Genomic DNA, 15,276 nt, shown 5'->3' on the forward strand with positions numbered 1-15,276 from the left:
TTTCTAAGTCAATATTGGCTGCATTGTATTTTGTGAAACTGCTAGAGGTTTTCTTCATGATCTTAGATACAGTCATTTTGGGGTGAACTTTCATTGTGAACTGCATCCTTTATCATTTCCAAGTGTCTTCCTTCATGTAATCGAATGCTTTCTGTCCTGAAATCAGTCTTTTCTGATATTCAGATTGAGACCCTCTGCTACTTGGGCTTTCACTTGCTTGGTTTGCTTTTGAGTGCTCATATTTTGAACCTTTCAAACCAAGTTAATCACTTGGTTTGTACATGGCATTCTGTTGGGGTTTTTTGTGTGATTTAATCTGAGACTGTTTAATAGGGGCTATTAAGACAGCACGGACTTCCTGGATGGCACTGGTGGTAGAGAAGCTGTCTGACAATGCAGGAGACATAAGAGACATAAGCGACTTGGATTGGACGTAAGATCCCCTGGAGGAAGGCATGGCAACTCACTCCAATATTCTTGCCTGGAGAATTCCATGGACTGAGGAGCCTGGTAGGGCTACAGTCCATAGGGTCACAAAGACCTGGACACGACTAAAGCAACTTAGCACGCATGCATTAAGAAGACATATGTATATTCTAAGTGTTCTTTGTTTGTCACTGTATTTTATGGTGCGTGTTTATGAATTCTAGTTGCTTTTTTTAAAAAAAAATCTTTTACAATATGGTCTGTGTTTGTGTGTTCCTAATAATTTAGAAACTTTGTATTTTTGTTTTAGTGGTTACATCTGTATACAAGAAACTTCAATATAATATATCCAATTCTCCGTTTCTTAGAATCTTCTGAACTCCTTCCTCCCCTTTTCTCCTCTGCTTCCTGAGTTGGGTTTCTGACACTTTCTAATGTAATTCTAATAATGGCACTTCTTTTCCCAGTAGATGGTGCTAGAGACACAATATAAAGAGCTTACTGTACAGACATCCACATGGAGTTCAGTCAAGTCCTCTAAACCCTGAGCAGTTCTGAGGGCTGAACTTGTCAGATCTCTAACATCAAATCCTGGGTGGTAGTGACCCCACCGGGCTGTAACGACTGTCCTCTGAAGTCTGGGTGACCAACCATCTCCCGCACAAACTTTAAAAAAGACAACAGTTAGACTGGAAAAAAGCAGCTGTTTTCATGGGTTCAACAAGATTTTAATCTTACCAACACATATTCCAAGTGATCATTTATGTTTTGCTTTCTTTCCTAACTTTAAATGGTGCTCACAATATTTAGTGCTTTCTTAAAGCCATATTTGACTCAAAATCTAACCCTTTTAAGATAGTCCTCATACGATTGCCTGGGTCAGTCAAGATTATTTACTTTTCTTGAGTTTAAAGAAAAAAGAAAGTCATGGAATTTTCATGAAGGAAGCACCCCAGGGCACCTTTCATGTCTATTAACCTGATGCTGTGCAATCTACAAATCAGTGTTTACTTTAGTTTTTCTCTCTGTAAAACAAAGCTGCTATTATTTGTTGCCCTCCACATTACATGGAAATATTTGATAAATGATATGCCTGAACATTTTCAGGAAGATGGCATAAATAAATGGGCCAAATTTCAGGAAATACATATATATATAACACAAGCAGAGCTTAGAGAGGGTAAGAATTCAAGAACAGCAGAGAAGTCCTGACTCAAAAATTAGACAATGGGGATAATCCTAAAATGAGATTTTTGCTAAATAAGAAGAAAAAGAGAAGGTTCTAATTGAATCTTTCCCAGCCTTATGCCCTGACACACTCCCTCATGTGCTTGGTGGTCAGGCATATGAAAACTTTTGTATTTGTCTCCCAGATTCACTATGTCTTTGGACTCTTTCTTATAACTGGAATGAGCTTTCTGGCCCCCCACACCATTCTGGCAAAGTCCACTAGGGTATTTAAGAATGCTTATTCTCCAATGCTATTTCCTCTGTGAGGGAATATATCATCCACAGCTAGAACTAACCCCCTTTTTGACTTTGTTCATCCTGCTTTGAACATACTTTCCCCCAAACATTCATCACATTAAGGCATAACTCTAGGATTATATCAAGCTATATATCTATAGGGAATGTGAGCCTCTAAAGAGCAGGGACTGTATGTGTCCTACTGATTTTTGTATCTTCTGAGCATTAAGCAGAGTCTTTACTTGATTGAAAACCTGATGAATGAATCAAGTAAACAGATAAAAAAACGGGCAACTGTGAATGTTGTAGCATCCTGTGACAAAGTCAGAATGAAAGATTTAGAAAGAACCTTAGGAATTACCTCATCTAGTCCCCTCGCTTTGCAGATGAGGTTGGGACCCAGACAGCTAAAGGGACCTGCCCAAGGTGACGCGTCTCCATCGTGTCAGAGTCTCCAGGCCGCTACTCAGGCACTTTTCACCTCCCCTTGGATGGACTTGGCTGCAGCCCCTCCCACCCTTAATCCCCAAATACTCTTGCTTTTTCTAAGAATTTGGAAAATGAATGTGCAGTTGTTTTCATTTCTGTTTATCCGCATACGTGAGTTCCTGCTCTGGTGCTAAGAGTAGAAGGAGATATGAAAATAGCTCTCTCAGCAACGCTGAGTGTACATAAAATGAAGCGGAAATGAAAAGGGTGCCTTCAGAGAGGATGTCACATCACCAGACTTCGGTTTTGAAGCCACCAGAAAGCTATGGTGTCAGCAGAGAGAAGCTGTTTTCTTTTTCTTTGGGCCACACTCCAAAGGCATGTGGGATCTTAGGGCCCCAACCAGGGACTGAACCTGCGTGCCCTGCATTTGAAGCATGAAATCTTAACCACTGGACCACCAGGAAAGTCCCCAAGAAGCTGCTTTCTGATAAGGATTTCTTACCATCCTGAATAAGGCTGGATGTGTGCTAAGGTCTGAGCAGCAATGCCTGGCAGATGCCGGGCTCTGACCCAAAGATATGGCGTTATAGCTCTGGGACAGGGGAGTGGCCTGAGGCAGTACTTCTGTTTCCCCATTTCAGGGAAAGTCTGATTGCAAGCCCAACTAAGGACCCACTTGAGGTTGCTGTCATGAATTCTGAGTGAGACAGTAGCTTTTTGGTGGCAACGGTAGAGAGTATGGAGGGGTAGGACTAGTCAGGGTTGGGCTTTGTTAGGAGAACACAAGAACACAAAGAGAGGGGAAGGGCATTGAGAGCATATGAAAAGGGGTGATCCGAATAATGGACTTTTGATCTTAGTAGGGAAGGAGGTGAGGAACAGTGACAGGGTGGTGGGATCAGTGCTACAGGTTCTTGTAGCACTGAAGAATTAGTGAAGCTGAAACAGACATCTTACATTATGATAATAGAAGGCAGCGATAAGAGGTAGTAACAAAGTCGGGGGTATGACCCACAGACCACAGGAGTGAGTAGCTGCAAAGCTTGGAGGACAAGATCATTGCAAGAGGATGTCAAGAAGCTGAAAGGTCATGGTATCATCAATACGGATAATAAAATAATTAAGAATTATGACAAGTGTTGTTGGAGTGACAGTGAGCCAGGAATAAGGTCAAGTCTATGGAGTAGCTCAACAAAGAGAGCTCATGGGGGTGTCACTGTAGCAGCTATGGCTGCCTTATTCTTGCAAGAAGATAATGTGGACCTGAGCAGTGGAAATAGGACTCTCTAACATTCCAGATCTCCGTCACAAGGCCTTAAATCTTCCTCTACTGCATTCCTGATAGAGTTATAATTGCCGGCTCTCTGGAAGTAAAGGAAAAAGTCACCCTTCATGAAACTCATCTGTCTGATTCATATCTCTTCTCTCAAATGAGTGATTCTTATAGGAAGTTGGCCTTTTCCCCATGACTGCCTGTGGCATACTGCATTTTTCAAAGATGGCCACTCCAGGATAGATCCATCCCACAGGCTCTACTTACAATGTGATGCTGACACTCCTTCACCGAGAGGTGGAGTCTTGTTTCCTCCCTTAAGCCTGGATGGACCTTTGTAACTGCCTTAACCAATAGAACGTGGCACAAGTGCTGCTATGTGATTTCTGAGGCCAGGTTCTAAATACAGAGTGGCTTTGGCTTGGTCCTGTCTGCCTCAGAACATCTGCTCTTGAGCCTGGCTGCCAAGTTTTAAGGAAACTCAAGTTGCATCAAAAAGCCATGTCAAAAGGGGTATTTTGGCTGACAGCCTCCAACCAACAGTCAGCATCAACTGCCAGACAGGCAAGTGAATGAGCCTTCTGATGATTCCCATCCTGGCTCTCTCATCTTCCAACAGAGGTCCTAGACATCAATATGCAGAGACAAGATATGCCCTGTCTAAATTCCTGACCGCAGTGAGAGATCATAAAGTGTTATAGAGCAATAGATAACTAGTGTACCGCCTTGGGATGTTTTCACCTCTTGGCACTTGACAAGTCCTGACAGGAAGTGAATTTATCCCTCCCTGCTATTTTTACATAGTCAGAAGTCCCTTTAGATGATTCTGCCTTAAGAACACTAACCCTTGCAATTACTTTTGCATAGGGAAGAAGCAAATATAAATTTGTTAGCTCACTCTTTTTTGAGTATCTTTTATGTACCAGGCATTAATCTGACCTCAGGGGGTCTTCCCTGGTGGTCCAGTGGTTAAGAATCTACCTCATAATGTGTGGGTTCGATCCCTGGTTAGGGAACTAAGATCCCAGATGCTGCGGAGCAACTAAGTCTGCACGCTGAAACCACTGAGCCCACATGCCACAGTCAGAGAGTCTGAGAGCCACAGAAGATCTCGCGTGACCCAATGAACATCTCGAGTGCTTCAACTAAGACCCAAGGCAGCCAAATTAATGAATTAATTAAACTAAAACAAAACCACAACTGACCTCATGGGACTTAGAATCTGGTGAAAGAGATGGACGATAAAAACTCACAGGAGAGTATGACAGATGCAGTGAGTATGGTGTTCAGAGGACCCTGATGGAGCAGGAAGCGGCAGCAGCTAGTGCAGCCAGCGAGGTTGGGAGAGGTTTTCCAAAGATGTGTCCCAAGACTGATCCTGAAAGGTAAGTCGGAACTGGCTAACTTGACAAAGGCGTAGGACTACCATCACCTGTGAAGGACAAGAGTGGTCACGCGAGTGTCACTCTGGCAACTACCGCTCCCCATTCTTGCAAGAAGATGATGTATATCTGATTATTGGAAACAAGATTCTCTAACATTGCAGATCTCTGTCACAAGGCATTAAATCTGTCACAGGAATGGACTCTTGTTGTCCATATTTGGGGTGAAGGCAAGACAGTTATGTTATGCATATCCTATGGGCTCCTGGCTCTGACAATTTTGGGGGCAAAAGTCTTAAGAAACAGAGCAGAAGGTAAATTAGTCCTCATGAGCTCCTGGCTGAACGCTGACTACTGAAATGATGTTCTGCATAACATCTGGACATGGACGCTCTTCTCAGTACCTGACTGAGAAAATTCACCTGGGGTGAATTTTAATTCCATGCTTTTAACTTCCCATCATCTGAAATAACTCTTTTTGCTTCCTGGTGGCCCTAGTGCCTGACTCTGAGAAGATAAACAGATGGTCACTGCAGGAGTCACTGGGTCTTCATGTTTATTCATTTTTTAGCCCTCTCCTTTTTGGCAGGTCCCCTTTCTAGCTTATCTCACACAACCCAGTAACATAAGTGCACAATGAAAACCAGAATCCCTCCAGACAGTCCTCAGCACAAGTAACTCCTGTTTATAATAACAATTAAAAACCATTTTGAGAAAATAGAAAAGAAAATCTAGAAAAATTTGCGGGGGGAGGGTAGGTGGGAAGAAATTTTCTCTAATAATTTTTTCTCCTTTGAAAAATAAAGAGTAAAAAAAAATTAAGTATGTTATTCAAAAATTATTTTCTATGATTTGTCCTATACATTGACTTATGAATCTATGTAAGATGTCTTAGGATTTAGACAGACTTACCAACTGACCTTCATAAATTTCTTTGCCTCTGTAAAATTCAATTTCCCCACTTATAAGATTGGAGCTAATAGTGTTATCTACAAAATACAGATACTGTGATTTTTTTTGTTCTTCTTTTTGTTTGTTTGTTTTTGTCTGAACCATGCAGATTGCAGGATCTCAGTTCCCCAATCAGGGATCAAACCCATGCCCTCGGCAGTGAAAGCACAGAGCCCTAACACTGGCTGGCAGGGAAGTCCCCGGCACTGTGGCGTTTAACTGAGGGAATGCTATGAAGGGGGTTGTGCCTCTTGGCCAGCACCTGGCATATAGTCAGTGCTCTCTCTGTCTGTCACACATACACACTCCAGAAATACAGAGAACAGAACAATTATTCATTATGGTCTTTAAGTTATTAATACTACAGGAAAAGTACACTACTTCCTCCAAAGAGCACTGACATTTTCATTAAAAAAGATTTCTCTTTTTTGAAACTTTCTCTCTTAGTGATTTTTTAGTCTAAAACAATGGTTTTTTAAAGTGTCTCTGAATCATGGGCTCCTTTGAGAATATTCTAAAAGTTATGGGCTCTCTCTGCAAGAAAATGCACACACACACACACACACACACACAATGTTCCTAAAACCTCCAAAGTTCAGTGATACATGCCTGGTTAAGAATCTCTGATCTATATAGCCTGGTGAGTATTTTCTGCCTATCCCACTACTTGTCACAAAACAAGCTGCCCTCTGACGCTAAAATGCACCTTTGGAATGTTGCAGTCCCATAACCTGAGGTGTTTAGTCAAGAAACGCAGCCTGAGTGTCTCCTGGCAGATTCCTGTAGCAGCGTCGTAAAGGTCTTGCGCAATACACCAGGCCTCCTTCCAGACTGCTTATGACTCCTCCATATTCTTGCAGCGTGGACAGCTAGTATGTGAAAGGACACAGAAGCTAGCCTTAATCTGAGCGAGTCAACAGCACAGAGAAACTGCAGGAAAATAATGTATCTGAGAAAGTGCAAATTGCCCCCATGACAGCTGATTAAGCAAACTGTCCTCTTGGTCACAGGATATATCAAAAGTCATCACCAATTATTATTACCGGCTTCAGGAGCATCCTGTTCACTTGCTGGGAAAACTCAATAGATGTCAGAATGGATTTTAGAGTCAGAAAGTCCTGGATTTAAATCCCAGCTTTCTTTGCTATAAAAAATGGTGGAATAGTAATATAGTTGCTATTAGGGACCGTAGCATAGGACCATAGCATAACAGCATAGACTTTGGAGTTAGGGAAACTTGCTAGAAACGTTGACTCCACCAATGACTTACCTGTTTAACTTTGTGCAGGTTACCTGACCTCTCCAAATGCCCATTTTTTCCAAACGAGGCTTAACTGAAGCATAACACCTATTTCAAAGGGTAATTCAATGAGCTAAGGTATGTATATATGCTTAGCTGAGTGTCTGGTACATATTAAACACACAGTAAATGGTGACAATGATGATGATGATGGTGTGCCGGGAGCCAGTGAGGCATTCCACTCATGACAAAGGTCATGAGGAAGGAGGCTCGGCATACGCAAAGGCGGGATCGAGCCTCAGGAGTCCGCCCGGATATTCTCGAGCATTTTCCCCCAAAAAACCAGAGTCTGCCTACTTTATTGCTTTGTGCTCTCACCTCTGACTTTACTGGGGGCTGTCCCCTACCACCATCTCGCTCTCTCTGTCAAAGAGTTAACTTACAGCTCCAATTAATAAAGTTCCTGGGCAACTAGGAGTGTTTAAATCCAAACCCCTCAGATGGCTCTCTAACTCGCCTGACAAGTTTACCCGGACTCCTACAGCTATGCATACGATTGTTTACAGTCTCCCAGCCTCGAGAGGCATGGGAAGCTTAAGATATTCAAATAGCTTAGAGCCTTTCAGAGAGTTAGAAACTGTCAGAATAAGACTAGTAAGGGATTTCATTGATGAGTCAATGTTTGTTGCCAAGTTTTCACATCCCCTGAATTGTATCCTTGAATGTGTATTAATTAATAGTTGGTATGTAGAAAAAATAAGTAGTGGCCTTGGTGTTAGTAACTTTAGACCCTTAAGGTAATAAATTCTTTCCTTTGTTGTAAACCCATTACACACCCGCCCTATAGGAATGCAGTTTTATCTTCGGAAGATGGCACCAAACCTTAAAATAATTACTCTTAGAGAAAATAAGTCTTTGTTGATAAGTCCTTGTCAAGAGTCATAAAATGTTAGTAGGCCTTCTGGCCAGAAGATGATGTAAATCACCTAAACCATTTGTATACGATAAATTTGCAGGAAAGAAACCCTGGTTTTTGATAAGAATCAAAGACTGCTGACTTTGCATCCCCTATTATCCTCTATGTGTAACTTAGGGTATAAAAACCCCTGTTGAAAATAAAGCTACGGGCCTTGCTCACCAACGCTTGGTCTCCCCATGACATTCTTTTCACATTCTGGCTGAAGTCTCCATCTGGAGAGCGGAACCCACCATGCTTACTAATTATGCCTGGGCTTCTAATACCCACTCGAGAAGGTGTCTAGGGTGAGGCACCTTCCGCTATTTGAGAGGGCGCCTGCGGCCTACGTAAGTGGTGCAAACTTCTTGTCTTGAAGTTTTATTGGTCTCCCGCGTAAACCAAGCTACTCAGCCTCTTTTCTCCACTGAATTTTCCTACTGAGCTATCCTCATTCTATTATTCTTTATATCTCTAATTAGCATATAAATAGTCGCCTAGGCCGTCTCTCCTTCGAATACCCTGGATCAGCCGGGGCTGGACCCCGGCAATGGTGGTCATGCTGCTGCTGCTGCTAAGTCACGTCAGTCATGTCCGACTCTGTGCGACCCCATAGATGGCAGCCCACCAGGCTCCTCTGTCCCTGGGATTCTCCAGGCAAGAATACGGGAGTGGGTTGTCATTTCCTTCTCCAGTGCATGAAAATGAAAACTGAAAGTGAAGTCGCTCAGTCGTGTCCGACTCTTCACGACCCCATGGACTGTAGCGTACCAGGCTCCTCCGTCCATGGGATTTCCTAGGCAAGAGTACTGGAGTGGGGTGCCATTGCCTTCTCCCGATGGTGGTCATAATAATAGCTAATACTTACTAAGCTCTTAACTAAATTCCAGGAACTGTTCTATGCACTTCACACATATTACCTCATTAAATCTTCACAACCAATGAGGTAGGTCCAGTTATTACCTCCACTTTACACATAAGGCCCGCAGAGGTAAAATACATTGTTCAGCATCACAGAGCTGGTGAGAATTGAAGCCTAAGCAGTCAAGGTTTGAGTCTGTGTTAACTACTGTGTTTTTCTGATTGTGATGAGTCAAAACCAGCCCTTTTAAATAGCCATTCATGGTCATACCAAGGACTCAATTCACTAAGGCCAGTGAATTGAGTCCATTTCTCTGGCTGGGGCTCCTTTGCCTGCCCCGTACGTTTCAGGCCCATGGTGGGGGACCTACTGCCCAGGAGCAGGTGCATTTCCAGGGTCAGAGGACATTGATCCAGGAGGGTTTGGGAAGGTGGTCTTGAAAGGAAGGTCAAGACCACCTTCCCAAACCCTCCTGCATCCAATGGACTTTGGCACTTAACTACTCTGGCATGAGAGGGACAGCCCTTCTACCTGACCACACAGAGATACAGTGTTTGGGGTTTGCTTGAGGATTTCAAAAGGTGAACACATTGGGACAGAAGAATTTTCCTGCATGTTTGTTTTGCTGCTTCAGAAGCTCCAACTACAAAGGGGGACCAGGAAGCCCAGGCTCACAGGAAAACCCTGGCCTTCTGCTCTCCCCCAAGAGTCACAAGGCTTCCACAGTCATGGTTCACAGGAACCCAAAAAGATCAGCAGGGACAGGTGGGCTGATGTCCTTACACCATGGAAAACATAGTCACTAAACACAGAGAGCTAAATTATGTTAACAGCCTAGGTCAGAGAACAGAACCTGTGAAGGGGCGGGGAGAAACCAGTCCAGTCTTTCTGGTCAGGTGACCCAGTGGCTGTGACAAGAAATGGCTTTATGACATTTATGACAAGAAATGGATTTAGCCCCTCTGATCTCCATCAGTGCTTCACCTTCTCACAAATCACCCCACACAAATATACCATCTAAGCTTCAAGGCACACGCCTGTCTCCCTCATCCTGAATCTGCTGCCCCAAGCTCCCCTGACACAGAAATGTTGGTTCCCTTATAGCTGCTCAGCCTCCTTTGGCTTAGTTTGAACACAGTTCTGTGTTTGTACTAGTGGAGCGAGGCAGGCAGCCTTGAAACACAGGGCCAGCCGCTCCAGTCTCACTACCTGCAAGAGGTGGTCATTATCTTCTCTGCAACAGAGTGCCCTACATACCCGGAGTTCTACTTGTCTTTGCACCTGTCCCTGCCCACAAGGATAACCTCACATGCTACAAATGTGGGAGCAGTTCTCTGTCCTGGGAAGAATTCTAGAATGGAGACATAAAAGGAAAGAGGAAGCACGCTCCCCAGGAACCAAATGCAGTTGCATTCAAATATAAACCACTGGCTTCTCAAATTGGGTCACATGGCCTGTGGCTCAGGGAGCTTGGAGGGATGAAGCATCCGGGCTTCAGTGAGCAGAATCTGCAGGGAGTCATCAAACAGCCTCTGATCTGTGGCTAATCTAGATGAAGATACAGGAGGTTTTTCTCAAACGATGACAGAGAGCATGAAGCTGGAAGGCAGATATGCTTGGGATAACAGAACCAGGAATCCAAAAGAAAGTATAAAGTGGGGGGTAAAGCACTGATGACAGGATGAAATTTATGGACAAGAACAGATGTGTGAGTCCTGCATGTGTCTGAAAAATAAAAACCCAAACCAAAGGATACCACCTAGATTTAGATTACAACTCTTAATCCTAGGTACAAAACAATCTGAAGTTCTATTTCCTCACTAGTGAAACTGGGACACTGTGGCCCCTCCCTCATGAAGTTGTCATGAGGATTAAGAACAGTTAATACAGGGAAAGTGCTCAGCACAGTGATGTGATGATGGTTGTGATGGTAACAGGTAACATGTAGATGGTTCTTTGTACAGTGCTTCATAGCCAGGCAGTACGGTTCCAGAGCAGGTGGTTCTTAACCATCATATTATAGTAACTCTCATAAAGCTTAAATCTAGTTAGTACAATTATTACCAACTAAGGGAGAGATGTGGGCTGCCCTGGTAGCTCAGCAGTAAAGAATCTGCTTGTGATGCAGGAGACATGGGTTTGATCCCTGGGTCGTGAAGATCCCCTGGAGAAGGAAACAGCAACCCACTCCAGTATTCTTGCCTGGGGAATCCCATTGACAGAGAAGCCTGGCGGGCTACAGTCCATTGGGTTGCAAAGAGTCGGACACGACTTAGCGACTGAACTATCAACCAAGAAGAGATGTAGCTAAGCCACAGTAGGTGTGAAAATGACTTTAAGGATGTGGTTGGCAGTCAGTTCAATGGAAGTTACGTAAAGACTGTAATGAGGTTGTTGACAGTTCTTGTTACTATTTGCAGCAGAGGCATCACAGGATGACCTGAGGATGTTCTGCCTCAAGAAGAAATGACTTTGAGGTGACAGGACAGCTGCCTGCTAAAGTTACGAGGCTGCTCTTTAGGGACCCAAGGCCCAGGACTAAGCCAGGTGGGGGTCAGCGCTAGGTAGACAGATTTCAGCTCAATATCAGGAAGGCCTTTCTGACATGCTGGTCCAGGATGGGCAGTGAGCATCCTGCCCAGTGTCAGCAAAACCTATGGTTCTGAGATTCAAATACTCGACAGGTGAGTGGTGGTTGGAGAAGATAAGGTCCTGTCCAGCTGAGACATCCCAGGGCTATAGGTACAATGGCCCATGAGACAAACACAATGCAGAAAGTTGTTCCCTTCGGGGGCTCCCTGTGATTTCTGGTTAACTCTTTCCTCTTTTTTTAAATAAAAATCTCAGCTTGTCTTACCTAAGGAAGCCATTGACGGAGAGCAGTTCTTTCCAGAATGAGCTACAAAGAAAAGATTTTTGTAAGAGAGGCCCAGGGTCTTCCCTGGTGGTCCAGTGGTTGAGAATTCACCCTGCAATGCGGGACCCCTGGTCCAGGAAGATTCCACACGCTGCAGGGCAGCAAAGCCCACACACCAGAACTACTGAAGCCTGCGTGCTCTAGAGCCCATGCCCCTCAACAGAAGAAGGCACCATGCATCGCAGCTAGAGGTAGGCCCTGCTCACCACAACTAGAGAGAGCCTGCGGGCAGCAATGAAGACCCAGCGCAGCCAAAAAAAAAAAAAAAAAAAAGCATTGACGTGGGAAGTCCTGGAGCAGAGTGGGGTATAGAGGTAGCTAAGGGGTAGCAGGAGGACTCAGGATTGTTAAGGAGAGGAGTCAATGGGCAGAAAAAGGTGCCCAAAGTGAGGAAAGCAACAAAAGTTACAGGAGGTTACACAGAGTGGTGTAGAGCCTTTTCAACAGCTACTCAAAGCATGGACCAGGGAGCATCCGCGCAGGCATCGCCTGGTGCTTGTTAGAAACAGGCTCCACCCACACCAAGTCAGAGTCATTGCCAAGTCCACCAGGCGACTCGTGTGCACTTTAAAGGTGAAAGACAGTGATGTGGAAACCATCTAAGACAGACCCAGGCTCACGTGTGCTGTGCTTTCGTCTCCAAAAGAAAAAGAAAAAAAAGGTGGGGCCGGAGGAAGACCTGGAGTCTGATCTCCATGGGGATGGCCCAGCTGTGCCTTCCAGCCCAAGCTGCTCCAGTGATGTCTGTGTCTTCCGTCGGGTTCAGAAGAGTCAGTCAAATCTGCATAAGGAAGCCAGCTGTAATGGGGCCTGTGGGCACAGCTACTCATCTGACACCTAATTAAGCCATCTTGACAAAATCATCTCTAGAATGCCCGTTATTATTTTAGGAAATGACACAAAGAGAATGATAATTAAAAGTAACAGCCTCGGAGTGAATTTGGACTTCATTCCAGTGGTTGGCAAGTCAAAGCACCTTGGGATTTTTTTTTTTAAGGTAACATTTCTATAAATTTTCATAGATCACACAACCTCAAAGCTTGTCTCTGCTGCAGGTTTTTTCCTCTTTCCTTTGCCATTGCTTTGAGTTTACAGCTTTATTCTACTGCTGTTTTTTTCTTTTTTCCCCACTGAGAACTTTTTGATCTTGACTTACAGTGGAGGAGGGCACTACTTCTGGATATTCCATGCCATCTGAAGCAGAAAATGCCGAACACCATCACATGACGTTTTCAGGTGAGAAGGCAATTTTACACTCCACAGATGGGCCCATGCGAGGCCTGTTCATGCAGAGGATTTTTCCACCCCAGACTTCCATCCAGATGGTATCCGGGATTTGCGCTGAAGTTCACCCACTGCCTTCCTGCTAGACCCGCTCTCCTCCTGAGCACCGCCATGTTCCCCTGGTCTTCAGGGTGTCCGTCAGGGCGCTCACATCCTTTGTCACCTGCCCGGGCCCACTGTCTATGACCTGAGCCACTTGGTCAGTAACACCCTCGCTGTCCAGCCTTACGCCCTGTCCCCTCCTCCTGCTCCTCCTTCCTGACAAAATGCACCGAGGGATCATCCCACAGTCCACTTTCTCTGCTTCTGACTCCAGCTACCGAGAGAAATGGAGAGAACCCCCAGAACCAACTGCGGCCACCACAATTTCACAGTCTCTGTCCTCTCCTGGATTCTCAGCAGCACTTGCAAACATTTCACTTCTCTTCAGTCAGCTCTGCTCCTCTCCCACCAAAACCCTCCTCTTCCTTGATCCTGCATTTCCATCTTAGGGAAGCACCCTCTTCCCTCTTTTCAAGTTGTTTGAACGCAGATTCAACACCAGGGGCTTCCTGAGATCACTTAGGCAGCATTTACAGCTCTACATTTGAGCAAATGAATAAGAATCTCTAGGGCGGTCCCGAGATGCCGTATCTAGACATTGCCTTAGCTGGGAACCACTCGCTGGCCTACATTCCCTGACCCTCTCATCTCATTCCCAGTTACTCACCAGTTGTCAGTCTGGCTTCTCTCCTCACATCTGAGAAAGGGGCAGCAGTGACAGCCACTACAGCCCAGGCATGCTGCCCAGGTTCCCATTTCTCTGGAAACTGATGTGGCTGGTCAGTCCAAGACAGATGGATACCTTTTCTCTTTTTTTCGCCTTCTTCCTCTGACCATCTTCTCAGTGCCATTAGTGTGAGTCTTTCTTGCACTTTAAATAAGTTTGGTGGTGGCCTCCAGTTCCCCTGGGTTCAGCCCTCAGACCCCTTGACCATCTCAGTCTATGGTTCCTCCCTGGGAAATCCGTATGGCTTAATCTACAAAACACATGCTGAATTACATTCCTGCTCTCATTTCTCTCGTAATGTATCCATTCGTCCAACTCCTTGCTGGACATCCCCACCTGGTTGCCCCCCAGGCATCTTAACCTCAAATATCCCTGAGACCAAATCCACAGTTCCCCCAGCCCTTCCCCTTCTTCATTCCAGCCCTGTGCCAGCTCCTCCTCCTCTATCCTGTGCTACTTAATATCTCTTAATATCTCCATTTCTGCTGCCCGGGAGCTGCCCTAGAAACCCAGACGCCATCCTATAGCCTTCCTGCTTCCTCATTTACTACATGTCATTCAGGCTTCCTAAGTTTTACCTCTTAAATATTGTAAGACTACACTTCTTCCATCTGACTTGTTGCGGTCATCCTTATTTCTTGCTTGGTCTACTGAAATAGACTCTTCATCAGACTCTGTCTCTAGTCAAGCCCCACCCCTGACAGTGGCTGGGGTGATATTTGTAAAATGCCAGTCTTGCTAGGTCCATCCCCTGACTTAAATGCTTCAAAGTCTTCCAGGATTGAAAGATAAAATCCTAGCTCCTTAGGATGGCACAGAATGCCCATGATGACTATACTCAAATACCAGGCTGGGACCAGGGTGATGCAATCAGGGACCCAGGGTTCAAAACTTAAGGAGACACTCATTCTTGGGTGCTGACCTTGCACCTTCATGGCCCTGAGAATGAGTGCTGCCTTACATTTTGCACCATAAAATTGCCTCACCCTAGCCTCCACCCTGCCCAACTGTCTCTGTAGCTTTTGACTTAACAGTCCACCCCCACTCCCACCTTTTGTGCTTAGTACTCTTACTCTCCTTGTTGCCAGACCCTCACAGACACACCTCTCAAAGCTCAGAGTGATATCAAGAACGCCTCTTCCAATCCTGCCTCTATGGTCCCTTCGTTCCATGGGCATCACCGCTACCACTGCCCTGACTACATCAGTCTCCACTCCCTGTGAGCTTCTCAAGAGCACACACAGTGTTTCTCTGGCTAGCTGAGAATCAGCTGGTGCTGATCAGCAGCAATCAGCAGGTGTTCTACCAATGTTGCTGC

The 15,276-nt window shown here is 45.0% G+C and overlaps 1 protein-coding gene across 4 annotated transcripts in view; it reads right to left on the reverse strand.

The window, feature by feature from the left end:
* The window catches only part of GALM (galactose mutarotase), a 52,421-nt gene that overhangs the window by 7,324 nt on the left and 29,821 nt on the right, over nt 1–15,276 (reverse strand). The window contains exons 5-6 of one of the 4 annotated variants that reach the window (XR_015137198.1): nt 6,638–6,800; nt 929–5,030 (exon numbers count right to left, since the gene is read on the reverse strand). The exons of 1 other annotated variant lie outside the window; for it this stretch is intronic. Coding sequence is in view for 1 of the 3 variants with exons in the window: in XM_086327385.1 (XP_086183511.1) it covers nt 11,846–11,887 (42 nt within the window). In the remaining 2 variants the exon portion in view is untranslated. Of the gene's footprint in view, nt 1–928; nt 5,031–6,637; nt 6,801–11,845; nt 11,888–15,276 lie in introns of all 4 variants that reach the window. 2 more of the 4 variants (XR_015137197.1, XM_086327385.1) reach the window with 2 other exon arrangements.

Source organism: Bos grunniens, chromosome 11 (genome assembly GCF_055505025.1).
Source record: "Bos grunniens cultivar Pamir isolate PY7600 chromosome 11, Bosgru_T2T1.0, whole genome shotgun sequence".
NCBI lineage: Eukaryota > Metazoa > Chordata > Mammalia > Artiodactyla > Bovidae > Bos > Bos grunniens.